The 16,568-nt window shown below is 50.0% G+C and overlaps 1 protein-coding gene and 1 pseudogene across 7 annotated transcripts in view; one reads left to right on the top strand and one right to left on the bottom strand.

Annotated features, from left to right (window-relative positions):
* Positions 1–9,419: 9,419 nt before the first annotated feature.
* LOC308426350 (splicing factor 3B subunit 4-like) lies at positions 9,420–14,949 on the bottom strand (annotated as a pseudogene). The gene is made up of 3 exons: positions 13,707–14,949; positions 12,868–12,992; positions 9,420–9,521 (listed from the first exon to the last, which is right to left on the bottom strand). The product of its transcript is annotated as a splicing factor 3B subunit 4-like (transcript).
* A 536-nt stretch (positions 14,950–15,485) lies between these two features.
* Positions 15,486–16,568, top strand: part of SPECC1 (sperm antigen with calponin homology and coiled-coil domains 1) — a gene marked incomplete at both ends in the record, with an annotated part of 178,738 nt that continues 177,655 nt past the window's right edge. For all 6 annotated transcript variants that reach the window (XM_080924202.1, XM_080924204.1, XM_080924205.1 and 3 more), the window contains one exon: positions 15,486–15,632. In XM_080924202.1, coding sequence (XP_080780328.1) covers positions 15,486–15,632 — 147 coding nt within the window. The remainder of the gene's footprint in view (positions 15,633–16,568) is intronic.

Genomic DNA, 16,568 nt, shown 5'->3' on the forward strand with positions numbered 1-16,568 from the left:
TTCACTGAGTGATCATTGTAACTTTGGACTCCTGGGCACTGGGAGGGTCCTAGATTTTATTTTACCAATCATGCACTTGGCCTCGTACCAAAGAAGATGTACTTAGAATCTTGCTCTAACTCGTGGTCTCAAAGGCCTCGTCCTGCTCTCTCAGGTTCTTTCTGGTCTTAGATTTCAAGTTCCAGTTTGTGATCCGTCTTTAAATTGCCTTGTGGCGCAGAAGCTGGACTCAGGAGGCAGACCACCAATGAGTCAGTCTCTCCAGGGCCTCTGGGCTGTGGTGGGGGACTTTCCTGAGGTGAAGGGGTGGCTGGGGAGCTTGGGCACAGGGTGTTGTTAGGACCTGTTGTCTAACGACTATTCCCCAGAGAAGGGAGTTAGGAAGAAAGGATGCAGGGAAGGGAAGCCTGTTCTGGGTTTAAGTGGCCTTAGGGAGGTCTGGGGTCCAGGTAATGGTTTCCCTCCAGTGGCTGTGCCTGGGGTCTGTGCGCCAAGAGGCTGGGCAGGAGTGGACAGAAGAGAGCCAGGGCCACCTATGGGACACTCAGTGTCTCCTTTACTTTGAAGTAAAGAGCTGGTGGCTTTAGGGCAGACTCATGCCCTGCTCATGGATGGTCAGATGTGATTCTTCATAACAAGCCCACCCTTGGGAAGCAGGGCTCTTATGTAACTGTTGGTACCCACGCTCTAGGGGCAGATCATGTTGCTGATGCTGTGCTCCTTGTCCCCATAGAATTGCTTTTGAAGATGGTACAACCAGGTAGTCTGGGAGCAGCCGGAAGAATCATTCCTCAATGCGTGGGTTTTATATGTATTTAAAACACAACCTGAGAAGCGTTTGCTGCTGAGATGGGGCATAATGCAGGCGCTGAGTACGCTACCCTGCAAAGCACAGCGGTTGCTTTCATTAGCCATCTGGCACTCCGGGAAGATAGCGAAAGCCTATGGGTTAGGAAAAAGGGAGTTCAGGAATCCGAGAACAAAAAAGAAAGAGCTGTGTCGCTGATTTCAGTTAATCCAGCAACAATAAAGAAATCCAGGACTCCCCATGCTCTGTGAAGTGGCAGCCACCCGCAGCCCTATGCGTGTGTGCGGGCTGGATGTTCACTGTTCACCAGGGAATGGTGGGTATCCTTGACACTCAGGACACCATGGTGACAATGTAGCTGTAAATGAGGTCCCAGGGTTCGCTATTTCTTTCGAGGCTCCTGTTAGAGTCTGCCTTCCCTTGCTGATCCCAGGAGTGATGTTAAATACTACACAGACTCCATGTGGCTTTTGTTCCCAGCCGGCACACTTCCTGGGGTGGCTGAGGTCTCTGCTGTATATATCCCTGCAGGCACTCCACAGCTTTGGGGAGCCAACCCCAGGTGTGTTAGCTCCATCCCTTGGGTAGTGTGACTGTTACTACCATAGATGGTCCTTTGTAGTTTCAAGGTGTTGGAGCCAAGTTGTCAAGGAATCCCAGAAGGCACGGGAGAATGCTGAAAGAAGGTGAACTTTCCTGAGGAAATAGACCTTTCAGTGTCTTGCAACCCAGTTTCTACCTCCCTTTCTAATCCTAGATTGAGAGTGCTCTTAGGAAGCCTTGCAGCCTCACAGACAGATAGATTCCCTGACACCTGAACCACAGCATTCCATGTGACAGGGGTTCAACTGAGACCTTATATGCTCAGCTCTTCAAGCTTATAGGACCTTGTTACCAAATACTGAAATGCCATTGAAGATTCGTCTACGCCTGATAGGAGTCCTTCATAGATGTGTTAGAGACTGTAGGACTCTGAAGGCATCATGTCCAAGAAATGGCTGTCCTAGAGCAGAAGGCAAGAGGACCCAGAGACTAGTCTTGTTCTTTCTCTGGCGGTTCTGAGTTTAGCATTTTCCTTATTTGATTGCATATCTTCTCCCGATGTACCTACTGTTGCATGAGTTTGCATGTGTGAACATACACGCACAGTCGGCTGTCAGGTGTTCATGGGCATTTGTTCAGGGGAACCCCTCCTGGGCATTCTCAGCCTGTATGTGATGGAGGATAAGGGTGAGTGGTGAGGTTAACAGAACCGAGCCTGTGTCTTCAGGAGGAAGAGAGGTAATGGTGGTTAAAATATCAGAATAAAAGAGCTATTAGAGCATGTCTCATCGTGTGACCTGTGGAGCTTATATTGCTGAGGTATGTTCCCTCCATGATGGCAAGTTGAAACCAACTCTCTGAATCTGAAGGGGTTGTAGCTGGGTATAGTGGCTCACACCTATAATTTCAGCATTCCAGAAGCAAGAAGACAACCCCCTCTCCCTGTGTCTCTGTCTCTCTAATCTATCTGTCTGTCTATCTATCTCTCTATCTATCTATCTATCTATCTATCTATCCATCCATCCATCCATCCATCCATCCATCCATCTATCTATCTATCTGAAGACTGTCCCACTGTGTAGTCCTAGCTAGCTTGAAGTTCACTGAGATGTCCCCTGCCTCTGCCTCCTTAGTGCTGAAAATAAAGGCATGACCTACCACACCCTGAGAAGATAGTAATTTTGAGGCCAGCCTGGGCTACATAGTGTGACCCTGTCTCAAACAACAACACAGTTTGGGTGTGGGTGGCATGTTTCTACAGTGTCCTGCTTCCTTAAAGTGGAAGGACAGTCTTGACGATTGTTTTGAACTTCTTGTGACCTTCTTGTGACATGCAATATATCTAGCATGAGGCAGGCATGGGTTTGTGGAGCTGGTGTTGATTTCTCTGCTGATGGCTTCCTGTGGTCAGAGAGGTGGTGGGGAAAGACAAAAGCAGCAGATGCCTGATGCTGTGGTACTCCAGGAAGTCTACCAACGTCTGAGTCTCAAACTGGAGCTTTGCAGGAGGCAGGTGAGCCTGTCTGACTAGCCTTCCTGAGGAAACCAAACTGTGTTCTAGCCATACTAAAGATGTAACAATTATTCCAGAACATACCAGCTATCATAAACTTTAGAGTCTACTATTTCATTTCATTCTCAAAAATAAAGCAATAAATAAATCCCCCTCTTCCTGTTTCCAGTCGTCCTGAATGTTAGATATTTTTTCCATGGGGTCAAAAGGAACCTAAGTATACAATTGCAGCTGGAAAAATAAGGGATGAGAATCAGGCATTGGCAGTTTTTCTGTTTTCATTTGTGTGTTAATTTTTAATATCAATGCAGGATTATTAATGCAAGCAAAATGTTTCAAAGGGCTCTTCTCAACAGTGCAACTGTGTAGCAATTATAAATAAACCTGTCTGTTAAAAATTCTGGACAATGCCAGCGTTTGAAATTTGGATTTTCTTATTCTCATTCTCCCTCTCCCTCTCTCTCTCCCTCCCCCCCTTTCTCCTCCTCCTCTTCTTCGAGACAGGGTACCCCTATGTTGTTCTAGTTGTCCTGGAGCTTGCTATGTAACTCTGGCTATCCTGGACTCACTTTGTAGACAAGGCTGGCCTTGACCTCACTGAGATCCACCTTTGCCTCCTGAGTACAGGGAAGCAAGGCGTGCACCACCATGCCTGGCTATAAGTAAATTCCTTAGTGAAGGCTGAAGGGAGGGGGAACTAGTAGGTGTGGTCATGGAAGTGGCCTTGCCTGTCATAGGCTTTTCTCGTATTGCCACAAAGGGTCTAATTTAGCAGTGCAGTGGGCAAAGTTTGTCCCCCACCTCTTGAGTGGCAGTAATTCATGTGGAGGTGGAGGGCACAGAAGTTTGTCTGGGTGGGAGGGGCAGTGTGCCTCACAGTGCTGGCATTGTTTCTAGAGGAAATACCCAAAAAGTGACAGAATTGGGCAGCTGGGGCAAAAGCCACGCCTCTAGCCCCAGCTCACACAGGGGTCTTGGGAACAAAAGAAAATACGGGTGGAAGATATAGCACCCAGACTTGATCTTTGAATTATTGGTTCCATAAAATTTTAGTTGCTACAAGTTGCCACATTTGGAAGTATCTGCTCACAAAAATTCATTCGTTACATTTCTGTTAAGACATCTGGTTATTACCACCACAAACTGGGCCAGCGAGGTTGCTCAGCAGGTAGACACCTTTGGCCAAGCCTGAGAACCTGAGTTTAGTCCCTGGGGTCCACAGGATAGAAGAAGAGACTAGATAGATCCCTACACGTTGCCTTCTGACCTCCATATGTGCACTGTGCACACACACATATGTGCACATACACAACACGTAAAATGTAATTTCAAAAAGAACTTTTAAGACCCCATTAACCCTTGTTGATTTGGTTACAGTGGCTAATTTTTAGAGATTTTGTTACTTTTGTTTGCCCATGTGTTATGGGAGGTGGCACAGACTGTGAAAACTGGAGGACGCCTTTGAGGAGTTTCTTTGTCTCCTTCCATCCTGTGGGATCCAGGTATCAAATTCAAGTCGGTCTTGGTGGAAGGTGTCCTTACCTCCTGAGCCATCCTACCACTACAAGTTAATGAAATTAAGCTTTATGATGTAAAGGGTTGTGTGTCGAATGAATATCAGTGTTTGGGATGGTGCCAGAACACCTGATATCTTCAGCAGTGGCTTCTTGTTCTGAGAGCAGTTGGGGCCCCTTTCAGGGTGATTGTTATATACTTCCTTGAGAGGGTCCTTTTGTCTTTCAGAAGAGAAATGCTAGTGCCTTTTAGCTCAGGTTTGATTCTACACTGAGTGGCTCTCCTATCACAGGGCCCAATGCTGGGACCTGCCTGCCTCTGGAGCTTGGTTGGGCAAGATCAGGAAACACTGACCTGTGGCTCTGCTTTTAGTCCCTGATGTCCTCTGGCACCCCAGCCCAGCATTCTGGGAGCAAGTGGTAGAGGGAACCATCCATTTATAGAGTCCAGGAAGCAAAGAGAGAGGAGGGAGGGGCTGGAGTCCCAAGTCCACAGTGGCTTGCTTTTTCAGAAAGGTTTCACCATGTTCCAGTAGGAATGCAGACTAGAGACCGAGCCTTCAACCCACAGACCTTTCAAGTATAATTCATAACCAGGGAATTAGCACCATGTGATGGGGGGGGGTCAATTAGCACCATGTCATTGGGGGGTTGTCACAGTGACACAGTGAGAGGTGATCAATGACAAGTAATAGATGGCAGCAGTAGGCATAGTTTGTTGATAAAGGCTTTGAAGAGATAAGCCAGGGTCCATAGGTACAGGGGGAGCAGCAGACACAGGGGGAGCAGCAGGCACAGGGGGAGTAGCAGGCACAGGGGAGCAGCAGGCACAGGGGGAGCAGCAGGTACAGGGGGAGCAGCAGGTACAGGGGGAGCAGCAGGTACAGGGGGAGCAGCAGGCTTAGAGGGAGCAGCAGGCACAGGGGGAGCAGCAGGCACAGGGGGAGCAGCAGGCACAGGGGAGCAGCAGACACAGGGGGAGCAGCAGGCTTAGAGGGAGCAGCAGGCACAGGAGGAGCAGCAGGCACAGGGGAGCAGCAGGCACAGGGGAGCAGCAGGCACGGGGGAGCAGCAGGCACAGGGGAGCAGCAGGTACAGGGGAGCAGCAGGCACAGGGGAGCAGCAACTACAGGGGGAGCAACAGGCACAGGGGGAGCAGCAGGCACAGGGGGAGCAGCAGGCACAGGGGGAGCAGCAGGTACAGGGGGAGCAGCAGGCACAGGGGAGCAGCAGGCACAGGGGAGCAGCAGGCACAGGGGGAGCAGCAGGCTTAGAGGGAGCAGCAGGCACAGGGGGTGCAGCAGTCACAGGGGAGCAGCAACTACAGGGGGAGCAACAGGCACAGGGGGAGCAGCAGGCACAGGGGGAGCAGCAGGTACAGGGGGAGCAGCAGGCACAGGGGAGCAGCAGGCACAGGGGAGCAGCAGGCACAGGGGGAGCAGCAGGCTTAGAGGGAGCAGCAGGCACAGGGGAGCAGCAACTACAGGGGGAGCAGCAGGTACAGGGGGAACAGCAGGTACAGGGGAGCAGCAGGCACAGGGGAGCAGCAACTACAGGGGGAGCAACAGGCACAGGGGGAGCAGCAGACACAGGGGGAGCAGCAGGCACAGGGGGAGCAGCAGGCACAGGGGAGCAGCAGGCACAGGGGGAACAGCAGGTACAGGGGGAGCAGCAGGTACAGGGGGAACAGCAGGTACAGGGGGAGCAGCAGGTACAGAATTTACCTGGAGAGAGCAGATGTCTGAAGGAGCTGAGCAACTTGTTAGGCAGAAGTAGAGTGGGCAGGGGCTAGCACTGGGGCCCAAGTGGAGAGCTGGACACAGCCTGAGACTCAGGGGTCATGACACAGGACTTTTATTCCAAATGCAATGAGAAGTGAGAGGCCAGCATGTTCTGTGTAGGATGTGACACAATATAATGTGTGTGTGTGTGTGTGTGCATGCATGCATGTGTGTGTATGTCTTTGCTGGGGCTTGAACCCAGGTTCTCAGATGTACATGGTAAGCACACACTACACTGAACACCACCCCACGCCACTTGTGACCAGTGGTACATTTTCCATCACTGTGACGAAACACCTGAAGTAAACAACTGAAGAGAGTGTGCTGGGTAGTCTTATGTCAGTTGACACAGCTTGTCACCTAAGAGGTGGGGACCTCAACTGAGAAAATGCCTCCATATGATTGGGCTGTAGGTAAGCCTTCAGAGCATTTTCCTAATTAGTGATCAGAGTTGGGGCCGCCCTTGGGCTGGTGGTCCTGGGTTCTGTAAGAAAGCAGGCTGAGCCACGCTCTCTGCATCAATCAGCACCTTCCTCAGGTTCCTTCCCTGTTTGAGCTCCTGTCCTGACCTCCCTCAGTGATGGGGTGCTGCCTGGCAGTGTAAACTGAAATCAACCCTTTCTCCCGGAGTCGCTTTAGTCATGGTGTTTCATCACGACAACCGGAAGGAACACGGACTAGGACAGAGAGGAAAGAGTTATTTTGAACCAGGATGTCAGAGGTTCCAGGCATGGTTGGTTGGCCTCCTGGTGGGAGGGAGGCAGAGAGGAGACAGTGAGAGTACTCATACTTGGGGGTTCCCTCCTTTACCCACTTCTGTTCAGTCAGCTTCCCAGTCTATTGGAGGGTTCCGCCCTTCAGAAGGTTTCCCTTCACTTGCTTTGCACACGTACTACATGTCTGTGAACGCCCTCACAAATACAAATGCCCATTAATTCCCCAGGTTTCCTTTCTCCCCTTTGTAGTGTTTGGGCTTGAATCTAGGGTCTCATATATGCCAGGGAAGCGCTCCACACCTGAGCTGCATCCCCAGCCCCGTAAGCTATTCACTGTAATTTCCAGAAGGGACTAAGACAGTGAATGAGACGGAGCAGTGGCCCAGGACTTGGTGCACAGGGGGCAGGTGTCACACAGCCTGGCCTGCCTCAGGGCGTTAGCTGCTTTCTTGTTGTTCCTTAGTGCTGATCTGTAAACCCTAGATGTCAGTAGCTACTTGGCAAGGGAGTCAGGAACACGAGAGATAACAAAAGGATAATGTTTGTCGTTGTGGCTCATGGTTGATAAATACTAGCTTCAAAATAAGGATACATGAATGGTTTTTAGGAGAAAGCGACCAATCCCAAATGAACCTGCAGAAGTCTGGCGGTGAATACACACAGAGACAAGAGGTGCATCGGCGCAGGTTTGTGCCGGGTACAAGGGCCTTTCAGAAACAGGGTAGGGGCCTGGTGTGCCCACGTGGCCGCTTGTGGATTTGAGAAATGAGAGCCTAGGATGGAGTCCAGCGTGATGCTGAGGGTTGAGTCTGAATGGCTGAAAGCAAGACAGTACTGAAGGGAGACAGGGAGGTTGGGAGCGAGACCAGTTATGAGGATCTGTTCAGGACTCTGCTAAGGCTTGTGAGACATGCAGGCCCCACGGGAGTACCCACTGGGCAAGTTTACAGGTCTGGTGGGCAGGTGGGTAAGGGAACAGACTGCCTAGGAGCCTCTAGAAGACCCGTGTGGTTGGAGAAACAGATTCTAGAGGGAGTAGACCTAAGTTCACTTTGGAAGGTAGTGTTTAAGTAAGCCAGCCAAGGGAGCTGGGCGGGTGTCCTTAGTTTCCTGTGTTTGTGCCAGACAGGGCCACTAGAGACACTGGGCTCACACACCAGACTCTCTAGCACCCCATGGGGAGGGGAGAAATGGCTTCTTTGAGGATTTTTTTTTCCCGTAGCTGCATCCTCTGCATCTAGATGGTGGGTTAGATTTTCTCCTGAAGTACATACACATCTTCTGGATCTGGGCCTTAGCTGCCTTCTTCACTGTCCCCTGGCAGGCTAGCAGGGGATAATAGCCCTAGGGTTCTGTGAGCTCTGCCATGCCCTCATTCCTGTCAGCTCAACTCTGAGGCATTCCAGGCAGAGGTGGAGGCCTGCACCAGATGCCTCAAACCAGGACAGCACACATGTGACTCAGGACACTTTAGCCAGAGTAGGAGAGAAAGCCTCCAGCTCCCCGTCCTCTTACCCTCACTTTGTTCTTCTGCCATGAAGAAACTGCTTCCAAAGAAAGAGCCCTGGAGGGATCTTGTTTCCATCTCCCGACCCTACCGCTTTGGCTCATTCCCTTCAAGTCTCTGATGTGGAGCCACAAGATAAGTAAGGAAATAACTACCCATTGGTGGTCACTCCACTCCGCAGGCTGCCAGCTTCTTGGTTCAGCTTTGGAGCCAGAAGGGCACCCCAGACTAGTACTTCTGAGCGCTTGATCTCAATATAGCCACAGATTACAGCCTCTGCCGCCACCTGCATTTCATATTCATGGCCGCCCCTGCCTTGGTTTCTCATTCCGGGTTGTGCCCAGTCTCTGTTACTTTCGGTTCCCGCCCTTGGCAGAGTGCCTTGCTTTCTGAGTCCCTGACTTCATTTCTTCCCAAGTTTGTGATACGCCAGGGCCAGAATCGCTCGCATGTAGCTTTTGTCTGAGGATGGGACCAGTGAGTCTTGATACAGCGTGGAAATCTTTTCCCCGTTGACCACGGAGGAATTTGAGGCTATTGGGACGGCTTCTTTCATCTCCAAGCTACAGGAAATAATCATTTGGAAGCATTTCCTGTGACCCCCACTGAAGCAGGAGGGCAGTTTCCAGTTCCATGGGAACATGGGAAGCTCAGCAGGTCCCTGTCCAAGACCCCATGACCCCCAACACTGCTTCCCCCACAGCAGCATCGCTGACATTTTGGCTTAGATGCTTCATTGTCCCAGGATTACTTTGGTGACCAGGATGCCTAGTAGCACCTCTAAGCCTCTCTATGCAGTAGCACCCCGGGGTGTGCCTTTGTGTCCCCTGGGGACAGTTAGCCCAGGCCTGGAACCGGCCCACCCATATGTCTGGAGCAAATGAAATACTGTCCTCCCCGTCTTTGGCTAACTATTTTCAGCCTGCAGATCCCTGGCTCTGTACTTCCTGCCGGCTCCCATGGTAATTGAGCTATGTGCTCATTCCTATTTTCCTAGCTCTCCAGATTGAATGCTTTAGCTTGCCGCTTCCTACTGCTTATTGTGTTTGCAGCTGAGACCCAATGCCCTCCCACTCCTGGAGACTCATTATTTTCTGTTCATCCAGAATGGGTTCCCGGTCGCCTTCCAGTTTTCTTGCCTTAAAAGGGAAATAAAGATAAGGTGCCCCAGATAACAGCAGCATGGGCCGGGGAAGATGGGAAGACCACAGTTCCTAAACCTTTGCTGGTTCACAGTACCTTTGTGTGTTCCTGAAACACGCTATCACACCCCGCTTCTTCTCCCCCCTCCCCGCCTCCTCCTTCTCTCTTTACTACTTTATACTGAGCCATTCATGGGGGACAGTTTAAATGTAAGTCACACACTGTTCTGAACAGGAATGAAGCAGGGCATCATAATAAATGCTTGAAATTTTAAGAAGAAACACCCCTGGGAAGACCCTCCCTCCATCCCCTATTCTTTCTCTCGAATGTGTCTCTAGATTAAACTCTAATTTCTTAAGCAATTGAACCCTTTGTACTGTGTATGAGTTTAAGAAATCAAAGAATTAAGGCTACACACACACACACACCCACTGGTTCCCCTGTGCTTGGCCAGAGGCCACCTATTCATTTTCTGTCCCTAACTCACATCCAGGAGGGAAGCATTAGTCAGCGAGTGTGCTCACCTGTGTTTATCTTGTGGCAGCCCAGATGGTCCAAGACCAATCCTAAGGCTGCAAGGCATCTGTCTTGGGTTTATTTCCCTCTCTGCTTCCCTGTGCCTGTATTTTCAGATGAAAACAGGCTGTTCTGTGTACAGGAAGAACACTTGCCTGGTATGTCTGGCAGCCTCCTGTTCTGAAGACTGAATGGATCCGTGGCTGTGTATTGTCAATCTCATAAGCAGTGCCCCACTGGGACTGGTAGAATCGACAGAAGGCAGCTCGTGTGTGTGAAGGATCTTCTGTTGCCACGTGTAACGCCATCTGATGCTGAGAGGCACAGAGTTCAGACAATGCCCAGGCTCCCGGTCAGCAAGGAGCTGGACCCGCTGTGGGGTTGATGCACGGCGCTCGTTTCTCATGTGGGCGGAGATTATCTGGATGGCCTGTCCAACCTGGTCTCAACCTTAGCTACAGATGAGTTCTGTGATCTGTGCTTGACTTCCCTGGGTCAAAGGAAATCTCCTCTTCTATATGTTGGGAGTGTTTTAGTTTGTTGGAGCTAAGATGGGTGTCTTTAAGACAAACGAGCTACAGCCTGCAGTTATGGAGTCTCAAAAGTCCGAGATCAGGGCCAGTAGAATCAATGTCTAATGGGAGCCCTCTGTCTGGTTCATGGTGTCACCTTCTGATTGTGGTCCCACTTGATAGAAGGACAAAAAAAATTCCTTCAGGCCATCTCTATAAGGGTTCTGCATTCCAACTCCCTCCCAGATGTCCTACTCCCTAACAGTACCACACCGGGGATTTGGTTTCATCGTGTGAATTTGAAGAATACACCAATACTCAGACTAGAGCACAAGGCAACACTTCCCAGGGCTGAGATCATTCACATGGTGCATTCGCCAGCACCTTCTACTCAAAGTGGAACGGCATGGCTGCCCCATCTGTCTGACAGCACAGGCACCTATCCTCCTTCCTCACTTCTTGCCATGACTGTTTTGATCTTGTCTGCTGAGTCACTTCTCCATGCAGATGCCGAGAGGTCACTCCTGGGCACCCTGTCTGCCACTTGCCCTACTTGTGAGACAGAGAGAAGTGGGGGTCCTTAAAGTGATGGAGAATTTCCTAGCTCCCATGCGCTTAGTTTGCAGAGCTAAGCTACCAGACAAAACCGATGAGCTGCAGAACTATCCCAAGCCAATGGCTTCTGGGTCCCTTTTCTCATGAGCTCAGGATGAAATTCACAATGGGTGGTTGAGTTTAGAAAACCATGTTAGTATAGGAGTTTAGGTGGGCTCTTGAGAGGAAGAAGGAAGGCAGAGCTCCTGTTCAGCAGTAGGGGGATTCCAGAAAACATGGTATCATCAGGCGGCTAGGCTAGGGGCTTCTTGAAGCACTTAGAGCAGTACATGCATGGGGAAATGAGCTGGTCAGTCCAGTTGGCCTGCCCGTGGGTGTCCAGATGCTTCACAGTTTGACTCTATCCTCACATATGGTTTCTAGGTAGTACGGTTCACTCAGATTGTGTAAAATGAGAACACTAATAAGAAACCAGACCAAAAGCCAGAGGCCCCTCCGGCATGTCTGGCTTCTAGCCAGGACAAGACCAAAGACACATTGTTGGCTTGTGCTTGAGGACAAGAATGGTGGTCCCTATTCCTAAAACACTTGACCAGCTTAGATATCCTGCTGTCATCACTGGGCATGACTCTCCTTGGACACTGTGGGTGAGGTGGTAAGGATTCGTTACAGAGCATCTTGAATTCTGAAAACTGGAACTGGCAGGAAAGAGGTTAGCAGGTGGGAGAGCACAGAGGGAGGGCGGCGTCCAGCGACGAAGACAGCAAGAGGAAAGATTGACAGAGCCTCAGGTAGTAATGTGGATGCCTTACCGGTAACTCCACCGAATCCAGAACATTCGGGGAGAGTAGATAAAGCGGTGAAGAAAGAAGTGATGGAGAAGCAGCGGAGCAAGCAACCTGCTGACTGAAGAAAATATCGTCAACCCCCTAACTCCATCCAGCCCCTCAAATTTGTACCAGAAATTAAGAGCCGAGCTTAAATATTTGAACTCAGGTAAGATTAATTAACTGACAGAGTCCTCACAACATGTCAAGAAAATGGTTAACAGGGAGAACGCCCATCCTTTCCCAGCTACTTCTGTCTGCACAGTTTTCTGGGAAGTAGATGGGGGGACATTTCCATTTTCAGGTAAGCATGGTAGGTTTGGAAAGCATACATCTAATGCTTTCATAGAGTAAGCCCTAAGGTGGTCATTTCTAAGTAATTCCAATAGCCTGAAATCGGATGTTGGCTAAGTGGATATTCCATTGAAATGATCTCCATGAGTCAGCCCAACAGGGCTCTGGTTAGCCTGTAGTCAGGCAGTGCTAGTTCATTCTATATTGAGAGACATTAATGAAATTAGTCACTGCACAGGTCTTAACCTAAGGATGCTTCCCCTGTTGCTGTGGAAACTAGAAAGAAAAACCTGGGTTGAGAAAGAAAAATAATCGGTGCTGAACATCGGTAGGACACATTGGCAGTGAGCCGCTTTTCTTAATACTGAATTTTTAAGGAATCACAAGACCCGGAACCAAGCTGAGACTGAGTTCTGAGCAAGTCATGAAACTGAAGTCATGTGTCATTGTCCTCAGGGAAAAAGTGTGGGAAGCAAATGGTGGTTCGCTTTACTTTTACCAATAATGAGTCCAGGTGTGTGTGTGCATGTGCGTTTGTGCATGTGTACTTGTCTGTGCATGTGTGCGTGCACGTGCACATGTGTATATATGCATGTGTTTCTAGCAGTACCAGGACTGGGACCCAGGACATAGCTTACACCAGGCACAAGCTTGTGCAGTGTTTCCGAATCTCTCACAAAGGACTTCGCCATTAGCCACGTTAACATGGCTGCAGCGTGCACCAGCTGAACAGGGCACACGGATCTAGGAGTCTGATCATCTGCTTAAACGGAAAGAGGAACTGGGTGACTCTTAGAGAGACAGACAGATATTGTCTGTTGAAATGGTTTCTTCTGGTCAGGAAAAGGACAGTCTGAGCGGGGCTACAGAGCTGGGTGTGGTTTATGGAGGGGGTCCTGGGATGCTGTGAGGCTGAGGGGACCCTATATTCTTACTACCTGAGCTGGAATTGCTGGTCACCTGTGGGTGTTCTTTGAAAGTGTAGAGCACTGTGGTTTGATTGCCTTGTGCCATGCCAGAGTCCACAAGGATAGGCAGAGGCAATCAGCCTATGATGCTATTGACAGCAGAGGCTAAGGCTTGGAGAATAAAAATGGTTATGAATGACAGTTGATGGCTGGACCTGGGATGCCCACACTTCTGTCTCTGTGTTCAGAGTTTCATCCTAGGTCTTCTAACTGCAGTCTGCTCCTTTTTGTTTGTTTGGTTTTGGTTTTTGTTTGTTTTGCTTTTTTTCCCCCTTTTTTTTTAACAAGAAGCATAGTTTTATTTTTCTCTGTACATGTGTAAAGAAATTAGGACCAACATTTTAAAATAAAAATGAAGAAACCTCCCCTGTGGAAACCATGACATTGGAATGAGGACAGAGTCACTGATAGGAGTTGGCACATTAGCTCTGACGTGCTACAGTAGCTCTGATTGCTCCAAGAAATGAGGATGCAGGGAGGATAAAAAGAGAGAAAGGATGGCAATTTACTGAGGAAGGGGGCCTGAAGTGGCGGAACTGGGGGCCATGGGGTGGGTCTGGGTGGGGGGGGCCCACTGGTAGCCATAGGGAGGGGGTCTTGGAGAACCTGTGTATCCATGAGGGGCATCAATGGAGGAGGGCCACGAATACTGTGTGGAGGCCTAGGACCTGGGTGACCCATGGGAGGCCCAAAAGGGGGACATGCCTATTGGAGGAGGTCCAGGATGAGGCATTCCAGGAGGTGGCTGGGTGGTAGCTGCCCCCCCAGAGCCTGGAGGCCCAGCATGGGGGTGTCCTAGGCCATGGGGGCCATGGTGGCCCAGCTGCATCTGGGACCTCCCTGGATGGGGCATCCCACCTGGTGGGAGTGGATGAAGATGTGAATGACGAGGAAGTCCAGCCCCTGGAGTTCCTGCTGCTGGGGGGCCATGTCCTCCAGCCCCAGGTGGCTTAGGTGGTGGGGGCACGCCTGGGGGTATCCGAGGAGGGAGGGCCCCATAAAGTGACACTAGAGGTGGGAATGAACCAGGAGGCGGCATGCCTGGTGGAGGAAGCCCAGAACCCAGGGATGAAAGCACAGGATTGGGGCAGAGGGCGGAGGGGGTGCATCGGCAAACAGCTGATGAGGGCGGTCAGCCCGGGACTGGGTTCTGGGCTGGCAGAAGTCGTTCAGCTGCAGAGCCATGCCATTCACCCTCAGAGTCCTTGAAGGCATAAGACATGGTGACAGGGCAGTTACACAGGTACTGCCCGTTCATGGCCTCAACTGCTGCATCCGAAGCATCAAACGAAGCAAAATTAATGAAGGCGTAACCCTTGGAGTTGCCTGTGTTAGGGTCCTGCATAATCTTGGGGGTCTGTAAGATGACTCCAAAGGTGCTGAAAATATCATAAAGCAGCTTCTCGTCAATTTCTGGGTCCAGATTTCCAATGAAAATGTTGGCTCCTATCCAGATTTTTGTTGTGCGCCGAGGCCTTGTTCACCCGCATCAGCTTCCCATAGAGTTTGATCATGTTCATAATTTCAATGGCATAGTCAGCATCTGTCTCACTCAAGAATTCAACAAAGCATAGCCTTGGTGCTGGCCAGTGACTCTATCCTTTGGCGTGTGGGTGTTGACCACTGGCCCTGCCTGGAGACAGAACCCCCACAGCAGTGGCTCACTCATTTTTTTCCGTCTAGACCTCCCACGTACACTGTACCATCCTGATTCTGTTCAGGGATCAGTCCATTCGAAAGCGCTCCTGCCATCTCTTTGCTTTGTTTTGTGAGGCAGGGTTTTCTATGTAACAGAGCTGAGAGCCCTGGCTGTCCTGGACTCACTTTGTTGACCAGGCTGGCCTCAAATTCACAGAAATCTGCCTGCCTTTGCCTTCTGAGGGCTGGTATTAAAGGAGGCATTTATAATATTGATGCAAGCTGCTGGACTGAGTGTGTGTGTATGAGTGTGCTTACAGATGTGTAGTGTAACACACAAGTCTGTGACAAGAATAAGCTGTCATTTGCTGAGAAGTAACATTAGAGTATTAATCATGTTGCATATATATTTTAATAAATTGGTAAACACCATGACGAGGCGTAAAAACAAGCAGCGTGCAGAGGTAGCATCTTAGGAATAGAGTGTTCTGTACCTGCCCAAACCCTATCACCCATCCTGTGGTTAACAATTGTAATGTTGGTGAACAGAGTTTGTAAAGCTTTATCATCTCACTCATCATTGGTATAGTTTTGGGGACACGTGCTTTCTTTTTTATTCTCCTACAGAGAGAAGGTCTCCCCAGGACATCATGCGGAGTGCTGCCAAACCCTGGAGTCCAGTTGCCAAAGCAGGCAGCCATGGCCCCGATCGCACTCGGCCCCTCCCGGGGACTCCTTCTGGCATGAAGAGCTCCAAGTCTTCAACCTCGCTGGCCTTCGAGTCTCGGCTTAGTAAGGTACAGACTTCCAGGGCAGGGCTGAGAGGATGCTCAACTTCCTGTGAGGGAGGGATGAAGAGGGCAATTAGCCAACCCTATCGACTCCTGAAGAGGAGACCCAGAGAAACAGCAAGTTCTCACCTAAGGGATGGAGGGAAGAGAGGATGGTGGGGTTTTCCGGGGTAGAGAAAGGACCACTCTAGAGGTTTAATGCAGCACGTGAGGCCCTCTGTCCTGGGTTAAGTGGGTGCTCTGACTCCCTCTAGATGGAGTCAGGGTCATACATAACCATCCTGACCCTTGCTTGAGTGGTCTACATGGCTGATAAAGCTCTCCACCAAGGATTGCATTCCGCCTTCATTTCCTCCCTCCTCCTTATCCCCTTGGTATCTAACAGAGGACAGGCCTAAGTCTGGGCTCAGCTTTTCCCCCTCTTACATCCACCCTCTGCATCAGGGTTCTTCCCATGGACCTGTAGCCCTTCCTTTCTGCACTAGGATGAAATTCATAGACAGTATTGCTAACTGCAAGTAGGCATTTGAAAACCCAAAGCAGTAACTCGAGTGTGGGTAAAAGGGAGGTATTAAGTACCCTGTATTTCTCTCTATCTGCAATACCCAAGCATGGCTCTGTACAGAGGCCCCATGGAAGTCCCGAGGGCACCAGCACATCATGAAGGATGCTGCTAAGGGGGAGAAATGCTGAGTGCTCTCAGGATATTCCAAGCCAGAGTGCATTTTCCCTATTCGCTATGAGGGTTATGCTCTTAGAGAAGCTTCTGTGAGGCAAATTCCTTGTCTTCCTGTATGACATCAAGGTGTGTGTGGGGGTCGAAGGCCTGAAAGATGATCCAAAGAATCAATGCAAAATGGAAGAGGGGCTTCTTGTACAAAACTGTCACAAGTGTTCTAGAATATGCAAATTTACCATCCTGTCATATGTTAATATCAACTG

This window comes from Micromys minutus (assembly GCF_963924665.1).
Source record: "Micromys minutus genome assembly, chromosome: 10".
In the NCBI taxonomy this organism is placed as follows: Eukaryota; Metazoa; Chordata; class Mammalia; order Rodentia; family Muridae; genus Micromys; species Micromys minutus.